This window comes from Astyanax mexicanus, chromosome 13, assembly GCF_023375975.1.
Source record: "Astyanax mexicanus isolate ESR-SI-001 chromosome 13, AstMex3_surface, whole genome shotgun sequence".
Lineage (NCBI taxonomy): Eukaryota > Metazoa > Chordata > Actinopteri > Characiformes > Acestrorhamphidae > Astyanax > Astyanax mexicanus.
The window spans coordinates 43,831,367-43,850,617 of NC_064420.1; the positions used below are offsets into that span (position 1 = coordinate 43,831,367).

The 19,251-nt window shown below is 36.2% G+C and overlaps 1 protein-coding gene across 4 annotated transcripts in view; it reads right to left on the bottom strand.

Moving 5' to 3' along the window:
- Positions 1-22: 22 nt before the first annotated feature.
- The window catches only part of LOC103042438 (pleckstrin homology domain interacting protein), a 62,771-nt gene continuing 43,542 nt past the window's right edge, over positions 23-19,251 (bottom strand). For 2 of the 4 annotated variants that reach the window (XM_022676865.2, XM_022676863.2), the window contains exons 29-39: positions 18,294-18,355; positions 16,142-16,297; positions 15,810-15,930; positions 15,462-15,587; positions 11,287-11,359; positions 11,057-11,113; positions 9,476-9,631; positions 8,841-8,993; positions 8,379-8,566; positions 7,096-7,493; positions 23-5,593 (exon numbers count right to left, since the gene is read on the bottom strand). In XM_022676865.2, coding sequence (XP_022532586.2) covers positions 4,878-5,593; positions 7,096-7,493; positions 8,379-8,566; positions 8,841-8,993; positions 9,476-9,631; positions 11,057-11,113; positions 11,287-11,359; positions 15,462-15,587; positions 15,810-15,930; positions 16,142-16,297; positions 18,294-18,355 — 2,206 coding nt within the window. In that variant the 3' untranslated portion in view covers positions 23-4,877. Of the gene's footprint in view, positions 5,594-7,095; positions 7,494-8,378; positions 8,567-8,840; positions 8,994-9,475; positions 9,632-11,056; positions 11,114-11,286; positions 11,360-15,461; positions 15,588-15,809; positions 15,931-16,141; positions 16,298-18,278; positions 18,356-19,251 lie in introns of all 4 variants that reach the window. The other 2 variants (XM_022676862.2, XM_022676861.2) reach the window with 1 other exon arrangement.

Below are 19,251 nucleotides of genomic sequence, written 5' to 3' on the forward strand. Positions count from 1 at the left end.
GAAAGCAGACAATGAAGCAGTATGTGGAAACACAACCGTTTATTTCAATAAAATATCAGTATGAACTAACTAATGACAACAGTACTCCCTACACGTACATTCTATCTTAACGTTTTCTTTTTTTTTTGCATTTACCCTTATGTCTTTATATAAAAGTATACAAACTAACATAGAAAGCCCCCTCGGCCCAGGCACATAGGACCAGTGAGGGGGTCGAACCCAAACCCCTAAACTTGTTATGTCCCTCGGGACGTCTGGGACAGAGGGCCAGGTGCACATGCAGCCTCAGTGTCCGCGGGATGGCACTTCCTGTGCAGGTAGCAGTATGGGGGACTGGGTAAGGGGTCACATGGCCAAACAGAATAAGCTGTGAATATAAACCCATCTTAATGACATGTACACAAACACACACACTCCGATACATTCACACACAGTATAAACCACATGCATGCAGAGATCCACAAACAGCACACAGCCATACGTTACAAATGCCCATCCGCACAGACTCATACACACAAACACACACGTATACACACAAACACAGGGCTCTGATTCACCGAATCAGGTTTGTTTTAAAGCTATGGGCTAAATCAGTATACCACCAAAACACACTAAAAAACTGTGATGCACTGAATTTACTAGAGTGTATTGTGCGTATAATCCCCATCCACATCATTAGAAATTCATCCTGATATTATTTTATAAAGTTCTTTCTAAAAGGTATTAACCCTATAAAACTGACACAAATGTGAATATTCTACACTGAATCTTGAATTTCTGAATCTTGAATCTGCATTGAATATTGAAACTACTCATTATATGTATAATTTCTATAGTATTATGTGTTACTTGTCATTTTACATTAATACTGTTGTTGCATTCATTTAGATACCCCAATTAGCCATAACATTAACACAATATTAAAAATAGCCTGTTATTGTGTGGATCCCCTTCGGTAGTTCTGTAATTTATTGGGCACTTTTGACTGTTTACTGTCTAAACAGGTAACAAATATCTAAATTACTGGATCTTTAAACTGAGATCATTAAACCTGACCAAAGTGCAAAACGCAAATTACACTTGCCAATTATAGGGGGAGCCCCTAAGCAAGAAATACAAATTCTCAAAAAATGCTGCTTTAAAGAGTCTTAAGGAGAATACAGTATGAGTTATACTGTAATGTTCAAGCTACTGTGCACTGAATGAATATCATCTCATTTACAATTATTAAAAATGGACCAATGATTCACAGGATTTAGTGGGGAAATGTTGGAAAAGTGCAGACAGGATGATTGGCTATAAAAAAAAATCCTATACTATAGAGTTTCTGTTGTTTTTCTTATTTTGCATCTCCTAAAAAATAATAAAAATAAATATAATATTTGTGTTAAAAAAAATCGCTCAGTCCTACTGAGGAACAGATGTAGTATTTTGTGCTACAGTAGCTCTTCTGAGAGAACAGACCAGATGGGTTAACCTTCAATTAATTGAACCTTGAGTTCCCTAGACACTGTAGTAGGTTTGCACACTGGAACAATCCTCAAGACCTGTCTGATGTTTTGTAGATGTTCTGACCCAAGTTTCTGCTTGGCAATGTTTCCTGCTTTAACCCAATTTAAAGAACTGATTGCTCACTTGCTCATGTTGCCTAATATGTACAGCCCACCCCTTTAACAGGTGCAATTGGGTGCACATAATCTATAATACCCACTTAATCTCAGTGATTTTAATGTTATGGCTGATTGGTGTGTCATAATTGTTCAATATAAAGCCCATTCATATTTCTACATGAATACAACATACCATCACAATTAAATCTCTTAGATTACTAACTTCGCCAGTAACTGTGATACTATTATTAATTACTGTGGGATTAATCTGCACATCCTCAAGTTCATTCAGTGAATCACTTTCTTCAGAGTACGACCTGACTAGACCACAACTGCTGACTGTGAGCAGGACCTATAAAAACAATAAAATAATAAAAATCTTTCTGGCAATAAAATTAAGCTGTTTCTGATGAAACCAAGAACATATATGTAAAGCATCGACTGAATCAAGAAGAAAAGACCTCATGGAGACTGATTCCTTTAAAATGACTCCAGATTGCAGAATCGTTCATCAAGCAACTGAAGTACCAGGATTAAACTGTTTTACTGTAAATCTATATCTGTCTCTCTCTCTTTCTCTCTTTTACACCATATATCTTTCCAATATCTCTCTCTCTCTATCATTCTCTCTCTCTCACTCACACACATACATATATATTTATATATATATACACAAACACACAGTGTTCCAAGGCACAGGCAAAACCACAGAGACTGAATCTTTCTCTCCCTTCTGCCAGATGACCTTGACCGGCGAATGCATCAGAAAGAAACACTCCCGACCTCCTTCAATACGCTAAGACAACCACACAGTGTTTCCGACTGAGCGTTTTTGCTAGCATGAAAGGAATGTGCGCTTCTAGGAAAAGAGAAAAGGACCGAAACGTCTTGCATCCCATAATGCATTGGAAAAATACCTACTCCCGTCAACCCCTGCTTAGTGGAGCTGTCCTCTTAAATGCTAAATGAGCCCCCCCAAGGTACTGTACAGAAGTGCTGTGATGATGAATAGAGCGCTCATGAATGAATGGGTAAATGTGTGAATGTGAGTGCACGTGTGTGTGTGTGTGTTTGTGTGTATATGTGTGTGTGTCGCAGGTTAATCTCTTTGCAAGTGCCTCACTGGGAATTCAGGGCATAAAAGTGTGTCTATGCCTAATGTCACTTCAATTACATGCCTTACACACCAGTAACAGCATGAGGTCACCACTGTACCCCCCAAATACACTTACATATACACACGCACACACACACACACACACTCAGTGGTAATACAAAGACATAGTGCTCATTAGCCTATTTCACCTGTTCAATAAAACTATTTGTTCTTGATAAATCAATAACAATCAAGCATCCAATCCATTCACAGACGCACACAATACTACACAGTGTGGAGTACAAAGAAAGAACGTTGTATTTAAATGATCAAAAGGCACAAGGTATTGCTAATCATATAAAAACATGCTAAAACCAGTCGTTATGTCTTCCTTTGACTCAGAGAGAAGTTTTAAAGACAATCGTAACAGTTTAAAAGGTCCATCATTGCATAACCACCAAAATATCCTACTCTGAAACTCCACATACACACATATACACACACGCACGCACCCACATTCACACTCACACTCACCCTTGGAGAACACTCTGCTAAAAAACGAAGAATGAAGGTTTGCCTCGTTGCCATTAGCAACTACTACTGCTGTAAAAACATGGTGATGCAGGTGTGATGCAAGAGACGAAACTGCAATGTTCATCAGACCGAAGACTGAAGTACCTCGGCTTTCAATCAGTGCACATGTACGTGAAAACATTGGTAGAATGCATGTTTAACTGCGTGTGCATTTTAACGCAAAGGGAAAGGAAGTGTGTAGGGAGGAGTGGGGGTGAAGGGGGTGTGGCCTTTGGGGGCCGAGCGACCGTTTCTGAGGACTGAAGCCCTATGGTACTGAGTCGCTCAGGAGAGTCAAAAGATTCAGAGTCAGAATCAAGTCAGAGTCAGAATCAAAGATTCAGATTTACTCAAGACAGTCAAGTAGCAGCAGGAATGGTGTATTGCCCCCCCAAAACGTCGTGGGACAGCAGTGGGGCACAGATACGCACTGGAAATATTAGTCTTTGGAACCGACTAGATTCAAAAGTGCTCAGTGGTTGCACATAAAAAAATATCACATCAACATAAGCATCATATTTCAGTTTATTTAGTTTTGGCAACTGTTGTGTTCATGTAATGTTCCCTGTATGTCCAAAAGTATTATTAGTTCTACAGTAAATACAAAAAAAATACTAAATTGTGACTGTGCATCAGTATACCTAAATATATTAGTCCTATGTTGCTGTATACTGATATTACAATCAACAATTTTTAAGTAGGTTTGGCCAGTAGAGGATGCCCACCCCACCTTGTGAGCCTTGGTTCCTCCCAACTGTAAAAAGTGCTATAAAATACATATTATTTGTTTTGATTTCATGTGTACAATATAATCATATTTCTGACCTTGTTTTTTATATATTTTCCATTGTGTTTCCTTGCAATTCACTGATAATAATGCCTTCACACTCATAGCTCCTAATTATAATTAATTAAAAATTAGTTGTCAATTAAAAATGTGTATTTTCATTGCTGTGATATTATATTACCATAATTTCAGTGGAGTTCTCAGCTGGTCTTAAAATGACAAAAATACAATTTAATCACAGTTATTTCTGGAACAATACAGTATACTGTCCACAAAAATAGAACAGGTATATCTATAGCAAACTCTCTATATAACATAATTGCCTGTATGCACTAAAATGGGATGATTTGGAGCAATTAAATATGAAGTTACCATGTTTAATGCCAAACAAAGCTATAAAGCCCCACAGCATTGGGCACGGTTAAGCAGTGGAACTGTGGTCTTTGAATCTGAATGCAATCAAATGCTCACAGCCATGTTCCAACACCTAGTCTACAGCCTTCATCCTGGAAGGATGAAGACTGTTACTGCAGCAAAATGTGGACAAAATCCCAAATAATAATTAAGGAATTTAATTTCAGAAGACTTCTCAACACTGGATGTGAGGTCTACAAACTTTTGGACATAATGCACATTATCTCACAACATAACTGTCGCCTTTCAGTTAATTCCATTTGGCAGTAGCTGTGTTGACGTGATATATTTATTTTATGTGGAAATAATGCACACATTCTGAATCAAGAGGATGCTCCAAAGTGCTATATGTTTCCAGTGTGGTATGAAGTCACAAAGGACCAGCAGGTTGGCACAGTTACCAGCCAATAAGGTTGGCTTTGGCCTTTTCTGTGAGTTTGCGAACTCTGCCTTTGCTGGATGTTCCAAAAGTGATGGAAGCATCCTCGAACAGAAGCTGTCTCTGCTCTTCCTCAGAGTCTTCTTCATTGTAGAATGCTGTCCTACGGCCCTGGTTGCGCGTTCTCATTTGCCCCTTGGAGTTCCCATCGCCTCCAGACTCCTCCCCGTCCAGTTCTGGCTCCGCCTCCCTCAGAGCTGGATCAGGGGCGGGAGGCGTCGTATGTTCATTGCCACGCCTACTGCTTCTCCTCAAGCTTTTAGGCTCTGAAGGGGTTTGAACAGGTGGAGGGGGCGAAGCTTGCTCTGGTGTCCTGACTATTCGTGGTCTGCCCCGCTTCCTTGGTTGCTCGGTAAGCCCCGCCCCCGAGTCTGATAGGCTAGCGTCCTGCGCGGAGGATGAACCCTTACCCTCGTCACCTGTTGATTGGCTGAGCTCATCCTCGTGGGCGGAGCTGTTCTGTGAAGCCTCCTCCAGCTCTTTTTTACTCTTCCTGCCACGCTTCTTCCCCTGAGAGGGGGGCGATTGGGGTGGCTCAGCCACCTCTGGTGTCCTTGCTTGGGGCTCTAGTCTGGGTCTGCCCCGCCCCCTTTTCATCACGCCCAAAGTCACTTGGCTGCTGTGGCCGTTCAGATGAACACTGTTCGGTGGGGAAGGAGGATGATCCACTGGACCTGACAGAAAAACAGTGGATTAATGAAAATGCTCCACAATGAAAATCTCCACAATGTCTTTACATAGTGGAGGTGGTTTATAATATATGCATTCTTGGAAATGCATGTCTGCACCTTTTGGTGGTGTCCTATCTCTTAAATTCTTATTCACTATTATAATGGAAATTAATGCAAACTGGTGTAGGTAGTCTTAAGTCTGGAACTACTGGCATTAAGAGGGTAATTTACTTAATTAAGCACAAAAAAGGCTTATAAACCCATAAACTCTGTGTGTATAATAGGAGTGGGACAATATATCAATATTATGGTACATTGTATGGTTTTCGTTAATTAATTTTAATTAATGAATATTTTTTACTGAAACATAACTGCTCTAAACTCGTTAAAATTGCCCCTCAATATGATTTAATAAAGTTACTGCTTCATTACTCCACGCGGTGATGCCGTAGTCAAATAAATAAGGTAAACATGCGGTGAAGAATATTGGTTCTCATATTTTATGAAACTGACACCAATAAATCCTTAATTCCAGTTATATGCTTATTTAGGAGTCTTTTATCCTCTTCAGTAGCACAGATGCTGTGAAATATTGCAGAGATTTGTCCTGTGATATATGAAGTATCAAAGAATCACTGTATCGTTATATCATCTTTGTCATGGGCAATGTGTAATTTATATGGTAATATATGGTATATTGAGATTATACCTGTGATTCCCATCCATAGTGTACATTGTTCTCTTTAAAAGACGTGTAAATTTCTATACAGCTCGCTGTCCTACACCTTTACATCACAGAACAGTTTGTGAGTGCGTGTACATAAAACCTCATATAAAAATTATTGGTGTGCTTGATTAGTGCTTCAGACAAAACCAGCCTATTTTTAAAAAAAGTGTATTTAATTTGCTTCTAAAGGTCTATTCCAACACATTTAACAGCCAGAAATGTAATATATTACATACAGTTTAACCAGTTATGACCCCAAATATACATCAAAATTATACAATTCAAGATATTAAGGTTAAGATATGTGATTAATAATTTAAATCTGTTAAATAATGTGTTCAAAGTGTAAGTTTCTGATGCTGGGATATGAAATTAATGTATTAGTAAAAAATTGGATTAGGTAGCTATTTGAAATATAAACAGGTTGTGTAGGTTATAGTATTTTCTATTATTTTTATTGTTTTAAAACTGCTTTTTATTTGGTGGAAAAAACCCTAATCTGGTTTCAAATGAGAGAATTCGGATTGAAGTGAAAGAAGGAACCAAAAAATCATATTTTCAGTGTACAGTATTTTCGACTTGGCTAAAAATTAGTTAATAAATTAGATAATAAACAAATTACTATACAGTCAAAAATATTTTTCAGGATGTTTTCAGGATATTTATGTACCTGTGTTACTGGCCTGTGTTTGGTTTCATGAGTAAATACTAACTGAATGCCTTTAAACTATTTGATTAATAATAATAATACCACCAGAAAACAGTACAAATCACGAACCTGGTGTGTGCTTAACAGGAGTACGAAGTTTCCGCCTCGACTCTCTGCCACCACTTTCGTTACTGTGGGCAACGGCAGAGCCCTCAGTTTCCCGGGAGATGCTGGGAGTGGAGTGAGAATTGTGAGCGCGGAGGTTTTTGGAGGAGGGTTCAGTTCCTTTACTCGAGGCGGGGGCAGGGGGTGGAGCTGTCTGTGGGGGAGGCGGGTCTGTAGAGTGAGTTCCAGAACGGGCAGAGCTTCGTGTGCGTCCAGCAGCAGCAGTGGGCTCCACCTTTCCATTGATGTGTGGAAGCGTCTGTCTTAAGAAGTGAGGGCGGGAGGGGCCAGCCGGGGTGGGAGGAGCTGCAGTGTCGGATCGAGGAGGAGCACGAGAAGAGACACGCCTCTTTCTCTCAGGACTAATGGGGAAGATCACAGAGCAGAGCTTAATTTACTGGATTTAACATAAAATCTAACAATCATACTGTGAGTGTTATACGCACAAATTTTAAATAAACCCTATTTAAACATTCTCTTTGTTCTCTGACATGAAGCTCTTTAAGCATTATATATTATTTATCTTTATAGCTATAAGCACTGCACTGAATATTATCCACCCAAATTAAGATTCATAAAAAAATATTCTGCAGTACAAAACATTTCTACAGTACTTGTAAGTGAATATAAATACAGTTATGTTGTAAATATTTTTATATGTAGCTCTGGAAAAAAATAAGAGACCACTTAAAGAGAACACTTAAAAATGATGAGTTTCTTTGATTTTACCAAATTAAAAAAAATCTGTAATATAATCAAGAGGAAGATGGATGATCACAACCCATCAAACCAAACTGAACTGCTTGAATTTTTGCACCAGAAGTGGCATAAAGTTATTCAAAAGCAGTGTGTAAGACTGGTGGAGGAGAACATGCCAAATGTGATTTAAAAACCAGGGTTATTCCAACAAATAATGATTTGAATATGAACTTGTTTTCTTTGCATTATTTAAGGTCTGAAAGCTCTGCATCTTTTTGTTATTTCAGCCATTTCTTATTTTCTGCAAATACATGCTCTGAATACCAATATCTTTATTTGGAATTTGGGAGAAATGTTGTTTATAAAATAAAGCAACAATGTTCATTTTATTAAAACGTATAATTATAAACAGCAAAATCAGAGAAACTGTACGGAGTGTACAGAACTGTACTGTACATTTTTTTTTATATTAAACAGCACTTTCTTTATAAACTGGTCCATAAACTTCAGGTTTTAATTACTGTCTAAGGTTTCATAAATGTCTGTACCTGGAGGCGGAGCTGGATGGGGAGGAGCTTCTTCTCCTCCTCTTCATTGTCTGTCTGGTCGGTCGTTCTGTGTGCCGCTGTCTGGTCAGTCGCTCCTTTTGTAAACTCTGAGCCGCTTTGAAATCAGTTAAGATTGAGCTGACGTGCTCTTCAAACAGGGCAGACAGCCGAAGACTCATACTGTAGATCTGCAAACACACACACACACACACACACACCAGTGCATATAAACCCATTTTAATACAGAAGGATATAATCTGAAAACTGACTAATTAAGTAGTGAGGAGCTTTGCTCTGATAATATAAGAAGTACATAATAAGAATTTCTCTTAATTTTTTAATTCATTTAAAAAAACAAAGTATAAAATGTCATGTCTGTTGAGGTAGAGGTTGAGAGTTCTGTTATAATATATGAAGTACATAATATTAATAAATAATATGTCTTTATTCTCTGTTTCTTACCCTGGACTTCTTGCTGGGTGTGTAAGCTTTAGAATTACTGAAGATGAGCCGCACGTCTTTGCACAAGTCCATAGGAGACTGGTACTGTCCTGCTAGCAGCGTGTTTAAGACCGTCCCAAAGTCCATAGGAGTGTCAACAATGTCCAGGTAATCCTAAAAAAAGTTAAAACAGAATCCCTGACTTATAGTGCATATTTTAATTATGTCCTAAATGATCAGATTAACTGCAAGAAAATACAGAGTTAATATGCTTATTGTTTATTGTTATGCACTCAGTCCACTTTTGCATTACTGTTTATTTTAATATGTAACTAAATATATAAATACAATGTTTATATACATAATATTATATATTGTCCCAGTAATTACTGTAAAGAATATTAGTCATTTTAAGACCACTTTATGCCACTGACATAATCATAATATAAAAGCTTAAAAGCGTAATTACATAATATATAATTATTGAGGGGATTCAGATATTATAATTGTAATACAACTGTTTAAATATCGTTAATGATTACAACAAATAAAAATGCAAGTAAAACAAGTCCGACTATTGTATAGTGTATTAATAATATAATAATCATGAAAGGTTTACGGCTTAACGTTGATTTGTTCTATGTGCACTGGGTTACCGTGTATTCTTCAAGATCCACAGGTTGTCGGAAAGGCTCAGAGTCCTCACACTGGAAAATGAGCTCCAGTAGCTCTCTGCAGCGCCCCCTCCAGGCCTGCGGGTCTCCAGATGCAGGCTTATTCCTCAGATTTCTTAGGATAGGCTGCTGCTTCCCCTGAACAGGATAAATGAGCCAAATTTCAGACTTTTCAAATATCAATAAAGAGATAAAGAGATCAGTATGACTGTAAGTAGGGTAAGTCAGAGGAGTCTGTCAATTCTTTATATTAAAATAGAGTATACTGTGGAAGTTACGCTTTCTATATGCTATCATGTTTTCTAGTACTATATAGAACAGACTGTATAATATTGTTATTAGGGTTGTGTGCTGCAAGGTTATATTATTGACACCTTTATATCAATCAATTTTTTCTGGATTATCCCTATTGTTTTGCCTGATTTTTGTCATGTATCCATCTATGTTTCCCCAAAGGAATTAATGGAGTGCAGAAGTCAGCCTTCAAATGTAACAATAATACGAATACACTATTCACATTGTGTACCACAGCATTCTTTTTGACAACACTTAAGCAACCACCTGGGACACCACAACAACCACTTGGGATTCTATAGCACCTGTAATGCAAGTGCTTAAAGTGCCATAAGAATCACACTGCCACACTGTAGAACCCATTTAGCGTTCACTTAGCAACACCAAAAAACAAAATGTAATATCATATCAGTAGCAACGGCCTTTAGCTGATACATTTTAGCTGTGCAACCATTCTGCCTTTATTATTAATAATTCCTATTATTTACTTATACTACATTACATATTATAGTATATTTTACTTTATTATACTATGTATTTTCATGTATTATACAATACAATACAATTATTTTGATTTTATTGTATATTTTTATATTTCTATTTACTGAGTATTTTATACTTCTTATTATTGTTTATTATTTACTGTGTATTCTACATTTCTATTATTGCGTATTTTATTTTTTGTTTTTTTGTCCTATGATAACGTGTAAGGTGACCTTGAGTGCCAAGAAAGGCGCCCTCAAATAAAATGTATTATTATATTATTATTATTATTTTTAATATACTATACAATGTTCTTTAGCAGAAACCATGGCTGTTTAGAGTGTTCTTATGCTACACTTTGCACTGTAGAAATAGTCACTCAGTGTCTAAGTGTACTTTGTACATTATTGCTGCTGCAATAAAATAACAAAATCTCTCTGGTAACAATTAAATAACACAGTCTAAATACAGTCTAATCAATTAAATCAATGAACAGGCCTTCAGAATTTAGCACACATTCCAGTGCAGAATAACTTACAATTTAATTATGTTACAAAGGTAGATGAATTTGACAGAAGGAACTTTAGTGGTATAGTGTTATGGACTTGCCTGAGCAGGGAATTGAGCCCAAGCTTGTCATCTTGAAGGCAGATATGTTATACATTACACTATTCCACATTTTCATCTGATATACTTGATAAATAAGAGCTGTTGCTGGTGTAGAAAATCAGCAGGCAAATTCACCTGTGGAAAACAATATTAACACAAGAAAGCCTAATATCTTACCTTGCTATTGCGTTTAGATGTACCAGGAGTTTCAGGCTCCTCGTCTTCCTCTTCATCCTGAATTTCAAGAGAAATAGAAAAAACAAAACATAATTTAATTCATTTAAATCCCCAGTGGATCAGTGTGCACATCTGTTCATTAATCTAACAAGTCTTTTATTATGTGTGTGTGTGTGTGTGTGTGTGTATAAGTGTGTACAAGACTGTGTGTCTGTGAGAGAACTACTTACATCACTTGAGTCTGAGAAAGCCGTCTTTTTCATACTGTTATACAGTGGAATAATATCAGTGCAACTTTGGTCCCTATTAAAGACAAAAATAACTTAATGAATGTATGACTAATTACATGAGTAATTCTTCTTTATGAAAACTCAACATCTGCTTTTACATTTTTTCTAAAGTTAATGTTAACCTATGATTATTTCTTAACCTGAGAGGCAAGACAAATTACACACAATACACAATTAATTAACAAAACAGACTCAGTACTTTAAAATACATAGAAATCATATTGTAAGGCTATTCCATGGGGTACCCTAATTGTCTTTGCACACCTCCGCTCTTCACCTTGAGCATCGTGTTAAAAGTACCATTGTTAATCTAATTAAGTCTGAAGCCTGACCAAAAGGCAGTTGACACCTCTTGCTTGAAGATGTCTACTTAGCTGAAGAATCTTTTAAACGCTGGATCTGAAATGTATCTTGTTAATATGAAATGTGAATGTCTTCGTGTTTGGTATCATTTTAATGGTCTCAGTGTGAGAAGTACAATGGTCTCAGTGAAGAAATGTTCTGAACTTTGGGAGAAATGTCTCCACTCTGAAGAGACACTCCCCTTCCTGCTCCTGATGGGTTTAGGCAAATTCTAATTTCCATGTGAATATGAAGTGTATTGTTCTGGTTGGATATTTAAGGAAAGCACAAAGACCTACTCTCGGAGTTTGTCTGGTAGTATGAGACCTCCCATGCTCTGCATGTAACCACCACTTCAAATATACCATACAACATTGTATTTCAAATGTACTGTGCACTATTCTTAACTGTTATCTTTAGATCTGTCTTTAGATTACTTTAGGAATATTGTTATATTATTACATATGTCAATTAAGGTCACAATAAACCATTAACTGTTAATCTGTAGTAATTACTTTGAGTCTTTTTCCTAGTCTGAGATTCTTTAAGTTTCTAGACTTTCATAGTTACATAGTGAGTTTCACTGGGTGCCATACCAAGCTCTTAACCGCTGAGGGGAACAAGAAGTTTGAGTGTTATGTTCTGTAACTATTAATTTAGATTAAGTTGAACCGCTGAACATCTCAACCCAAGTACCAGGCTGTTCTCACGTGTTATGTAGTATTGTTGTCTAGCTTTTATGCCCATATCTCCTATCACTGAACTATTTAACCAGACCTGGTTTTATTAGACTGATTCTACTTCTCAAGTAAGTTTGTTATTGATAATAGTTAACTGGTAATTTACCTAGTTGGTAATTATAAATGGAGTCAGATTAGTTTAAATTAGTGTCTCACCTAAGTCTCATCTAAAAGTACCGGATAGACGGAATACGCATTAGGAGGACAAGGCATAGGCATGTTGTCGCCTCCCTTACAATATATAGTCAACCCATAGTCTATCAGACGGCTAGTAGCAAAAACGGCACAAATAAGTCACGTTTAATTGGATTTATATAGCAAAAACAGGATAAAGCATGATCTATTACTGCAATTATACAGGATAACTAATGAAGATAATGAAGATACTTAAGCCTGTTCATATTTTTCAAAAGTATTTCCAGAATAATTCATATTGCTTTAATTAAACCTTAGCTGCATTCAAACATGAGAAGTTCTCAGAACAGTAGGGGTGTGAATGTAAGAGAGTACATTCACAGAACAGTGTGAATGAAAGACAGAATCCTAGAACAATGAGAACGAGCATTCTAGAACAGCAAGAATGAGTATTCTAGAACAATGTGAATGAAAGAGAGTATTCTAGAACAGTGTAAATGAAAGAGTTTTCTAGAACGGCAACAGTGGGTATTCTAGAACAGAGTGAATGTAAGAGAGTATTCTAGAACAGTGTGAATTATTATTCTAGAACAGTGTGGATGAAAAGAGCGTATTCTAGAACAGTAGCAATGAGTATATTAGAACAGTGTGAATGTAGGGAAGTATTCTAGAAAGTAAGAGTGAGTATTCTAGAAAAGTGTGAATTAAAAAGAGTATTCTAGACTTGTAATGTGTATTCTAGTACAGTAAGAGAGTATTCTAGAACAGTCAGGAAGAGTATTCTAGAACATTGTGGAGGAGAGTATTCTAGAACAGTAAGAATGAGTATTCTAGAACAGTGTGAATTAGAATTCTAGAACAGTGTGAATGTAGAGAAGTATTCTAGAAAAGTAAGAGTGAGTATTCTAGAAAAGTGTGAATTAAAGAGCGTATTCTACAACAGTAAGAATGTGTATTCTAGTACAGTAAGAGAGTATTCTACAACATTGTGGATGAAAGAGAGTATTTTAGAACAGTAAGAGAGTATTCTAAAACAGTCAGAAAGAGTATTCTAGAACATTGTGGATGAGAGTATTTTAGAACAGTAAGAGAGTATTCTAGAACAGTCAGAAAGAGTATTCTAGAACAGTGTGGATGAAAGAGCGTATTCTAGAACAGTAGCAATGAGTATTCTAGAACAGTGTGAGTGTAGGGAAGTATTCTAGAAAGTAAGAGTGAGTATTCTAGAAAAGTGTGAATTAAAGAGAGTATTCTAGACCTGTAAGAATGTGTATTCTAGTACAGTAAGAAAGTATTCTAGAACAGTCAGAAAGAGTATTCTCCAACATTGTGGATGAAAGAGAGTATTTTAGAACAATAAGAGAGTATTCTAGAACAGTCAGAAAGAGTATTCTAGAACATTGTGGATGGAAGAGAGTTTTTAGAACAGTAAGAAAGAATATTCTAGAACATTGTGGATGAAAGAGAGTATTTTAGAACAGTAAGAGAGTATTCTAGAACAGTCAGAAAGAATATTCTAGAACATTGTGGATGAAAGAGAGTATTTTAGATCAGTAAGAGAGTATTCTAGAACAGTCAGAAAGAGTATTCTAGAACATTGTGGATGAGAGTATTTTAGAACAGTAAGAGAGTATTCTAGAACAGTCAGAAAGAGTATTCTAGAACATTGTGGATGGAAGAGAGTTTTTAGAACAGTAAGAGAGTATTCTAGAACAGTCAGAAAGAGTATTCTAGAACATTGTGGATGAGAGCATTTTAGAACAGTAAGAGAGTATTCTAGAACAGTCAGAAAGAGTATTTTAGAACATTGTGGATGAAAGAGAGTATTTTAGAACAGTAAGAGAGTATTCTAGAACAGTAAGGATGAGTATTCTAGAACAGTGTGAATTAGTATTCTAGAACAGTGTGGATGAAAGAGCGTATTCTAGAACAGTAGCAATGAGTATTCTAGAACAGTGTGAGTGTAGGGAAGTATTCTAGAAAGTAAGAGTGAGTATTCTAGAAAAGTGTGAATTAAAGAGAGTATTCTAGACCTGTAAGAATGTGTATTCTAGTACAGTAAGAAAGTATTCTAGAACAGTCAGAAAGAGTATTCTCCAACATTGTGGATGAAAGAGAGTATTTTAGAACAATAAGAGAGTATTCTAGAACAGTCAGAAAGAGTATTCTAGAACATTGTGGATGGAAGAGAGTTTTTAGAACAGTAAGAGAGTATTCTAGAACAGTCAGAAAGAGTATTCTGGAACATTGTGGATTAAAGAGAGTATTTTAGAACAGTAAGAGAGTATTCTAGAACAGTCAGAAAGAGTATTCTAGAACATTGTGGAAGAAAGAGAGTTTTTAGAACAGTAAGAGAGTATTCTAGAACAGTCAGAAAGAGTATTCTAGAACAGTGTGAATGAAAGAGAGTATTCTAGAACAGTAAGAGGGAATTCTAGAACAGTCAAAAAAAGTATTTTAGAACAATGAAAATTCGACATAGTATTCAACAAAAGTATGAATGGAAGAGTTTTAAAACAGTGTGAATGAAAGAGGGTATTCTATTATAGTGTAGATGATAGAAAAGTATTTTAGAAAATGTGAATTAAAGACATTATGCAAGAACAGTGTGAATAATGAATACTATTCTAGAACAATTTAAATGAGGGAAAATATTCTAGTAAAGTAGGAACGAGGTAAAATATCCTGTAACATTGTACATGGCAAGAACACCCTAGAATAGCATAAATGGGTCAACGCTTTAAAACTGCTCAAAATTATTTTAGAACACTGTGAACGCAGAACAGTGGTCTCCAATATGCAGAACAGAGGTGCTATTCACTCTGCAAAACCAACCATTATGTAATTAGAACATGTATAATAAACTAAAATAATTTTCATTTGTTTTGAGAAACTTACTTAATAAACTGCAGCAGCAGGTCAGACACGAATTTGGCAGTTTTGACGATAAAAGCTCCAGGCTCGTTAAAGGTCTGTGCGTTATGCTCAATGTAGCGGACCTCCCACATCAGAGAGGACATTCGCCTGCCAACACAACACAACACACACACACACACACAATTGTCTTCAATCATGCTATAATATAAATTCTATAAACCCTTTTGTAATCGGTAATGTAACGCATTTTACTTTTACCGTTTTTAGTGTCCAAAAGTGTATTTATTAATCAAAAAAATAAATAAAAATTGGGCATTTAAGGATTAATGTGTTATAATATGTATTGTAGGTGCATGCACATATGCTGACCTATAAAAGCGGTTTTCCAGTCTGCTCCGTATGGTGCTGAGGTCTGTGACGTAAGCCACCACGGTGCAGTACGTTGGATATGCCTGCAGATCCACCGGTAAAGCAAATGGCTTTGCAACATCTGAGAGACATCAGGAGAGAGAGAGACTGAAAATAACTGAAAAACTAAACATGCTATATATATACAAATCAATATTAATAGTTTGATGTTCACGCAGACGACCACCTAGCCAATGATAATTTGACTTTTTTCTAAGACTCAGGTTAAACATGTGAAAGAAAAGAATATGTTTAATACACCCGTGTAAATCAGAGGTGGCGTGACCTCCTACCTAGCGTGGACAGCTGGTCGATGCCGTTGATGATGCGGTCACACTCTTGATCACGTGTTCGTGAACCCCACTCTCCTTCCAGAGAACGATACAACAAAGCCTTCTGCTCCTCCTCCGTCAGCGGTACACTCAGCCCCAGCTCGTCAGGAAACACAGCTTCAGAGCGGAGAGGACAAACACAGTTAATATAATAAATCACTGGAAAACACTCTAGAACAGGGTGAACACAATATATTAAATAAGAAAAATATGAAGGGGGATGACTTTGTAGAATAGTGTAAATGCAGGTAAATATACTAGAACATTTTGGATGTAAGTCAGTATATTCTAGAAGGGTGAATTTGTGAAAATACAAATTACACCACAGTGTAAAGAGGTAGAATGTTTGTGAAACACTGTGATTGTTCTAGAATATATTCACCCACAATGTGAATGTGCAATGTGAAGAGTAATATATTCTAGAACTGTGTATATAACATAGAAAGGTGCAGAACAGTGTAAATGTGGGTAAATATGTTATAGAACAGAATGACAGGGTGAAAGAACACTCTAGAACAGTGTGACTAAACAGGAAAATATTCTGCAAGATAATTCTACAGCAGATTTTTTTCTAGAACAGTGTGAATATGGTAGAATATGGTAGAATATTCTAGAACGGTGTAAATGTAGGATACAAAACAAAAAAATATAAATGAGAGAACGTTCTCATAGTGAATATGGGGGAGATATTCTGATACAGTGTAACTGCTGGGTATACATATTCTAGAACAGTGTGAATGCAATAAATATTCTAGAACAGTGAAAATGAGGGAGAACATTCTTGAATTCTTGAACATTAAATATATGAGTATATTAAAGAACAAGTAAAAGGGGTAGAACATTCTAGAACTGTGTGAATAAAGGAAAATATTCTTGAATAGTATGGATGCAGGAGTATATAAAGTACCGGTAACATACCAGTAAATAGGGGAGAATATATTCTGATTAAAAAAATAACAGACCACTTGAAAAAATTATTAGTTTCTCAGATTTTTTAAATGTATTCTATAAACTATTGACAACATTAAAACATTAAAGTGTATTGAACTGCATTAATTTTTATGCCAGGAGTAGCATAAGGTCACCCAAAAGCAGTGTGTAAGACTGATGGAGGAGAACATGCCAAATTGCATTAAACTGTGTTTAAAAAACAGGGTTATTTCACTGAATACTAATTTGTGAACTCTTCCTGAGTTAAAACATTAGTATTGTTATGTCTATATAAATATGAACTGTTGAACTGTTGTTTTCTTTGCATTATTTGAGGCCTGAAAGCACTGCATTTTTCTGACTTTTTATCATTTTCTGCAAATTAATGCTCTAAATGACAATATTTTATTTGGAATTTGAAAGAAATGTCTGTAGTTTATAGAATAATACAACAATGTTAATTTTACTCAAATCAGAGACACTGGTCTCTTATTTTTTTCCAAAGCTGTATTCATCAATAAAGTGTACATATAAAGAGAATATATTTTAGAACAGTCAGTCTGACTCCTGGATACATGTATTCTAGAACAGTGTAAATGAGGATGAACTTTCTCAGATTATGCTGTCAGAGGACAGCATAATAACAACAAGAGTAAATAGGGAAGAATGTTCTAGAACATTGTAAATTGCATAAACTATATATTTCACCACAGTACAGATGGGGAGAACATTGTAGAACAGTGTGAGTGTGGGGTAATTGTACAGCAGTGTGAAAGGAGTGTGACTAATTATTTAGTCAGACTCAGATTTGGCACATGACACATCAGCGGGTCTGGGTTTGTTTCTGGTGTCTGGGTCAGGATGCTCTGACCAGTCTGAATTTAAAAGGCATGGTAACAGTTAACAGACCTTCAATCTAACAACTGTTACCATGACAACTAAGCTTCTAAGCTCTCCTCGCTCAGCCAGCAAGTAATTCACAAAACTGAACAAAATGGACGCATTACTTTCTTCTGGAAGAAAAGCGCTGCTTGTGTGTGTTTGTGTGTGTGTGTAAATGTTATGGGGCAGAGTGTATTTGTGGGGAATACTAGTATTTACATGTATGTGGTGCATGTGTAATAAAGAAGCAGTATCTGAGTTTATGATAAAAAGTTTTTGTTTATACATGTGTTTGTGACACCTTCATTGGGGATCTCCTCCATATCCCAGGGGCTCATCTTTTCTGTGTCTCCATTATCCCAGCTGCAAAACACACACACACACACAAACATACAAAAAAAAACACACACACACACTATCAGAGTGATGCAATCCACTGTAATCTAACACAGTAAATAAATGTTGCTTAACTAAACCATAGACCTCGAGCTGTAGCATCTAATTAAACCAAAACAGAATTTACTGCAATTACGACTCAGCGCCATTCAAAACATCATTTGGACTCAAAACATCCTCTTTTCAGTCTCCCACTGACTTGTGTGACTTGCTTATCTTTTGATACAGTCAAGATCAGGCTGTGCTTTAAGATTATTTTTTAGATCTGAAAGCCCAGACTCCAGAAGACTGAACCAAAGTTTATCGAACATGTTTTTGTAACATTGTATACAATGGGTCAGGTTCACTTAGGTTTCACACTGCAATTCACCATATATTTAACATTGATTGGTTTGTAGAAGGGCGTGATCGAAAAAGTAACTTTTTCACTTTTCCAGGTGTTGTCTCGAATTCTGCTTTTCTGACAAAATCTGCTTTCCACTTATGTGCACAAAGTGCAGTGTGTCACACAGAGGAATATAACAGATTCCCACTTGGATTTCTTTTATTTCTATTCATAAATAAGGGGTAATCTACAGTAGTACAGTAAAATCAGAAATTCAGGAAAAAGAGAGAGAAGCACAGAGAGAAGCACAGAGGAGTTTAAAAAAAATTAACAAGTGCTTTGCAACAAGCTCAGATCACTTTCAGCTGCTTTTAAAAATACTAAATATAAAACAATGCAGAAGATGTAATAATTAAGTAAAAAAAAAGAAAATTTTCCAAAAGTACACTCAAAGTTGATTATCTTGTTTGTTGGCATGCTAACACCAGAGACAACAATTGGTTGAGTGAGTATATGTTATCTATAAAAAACTGATAAA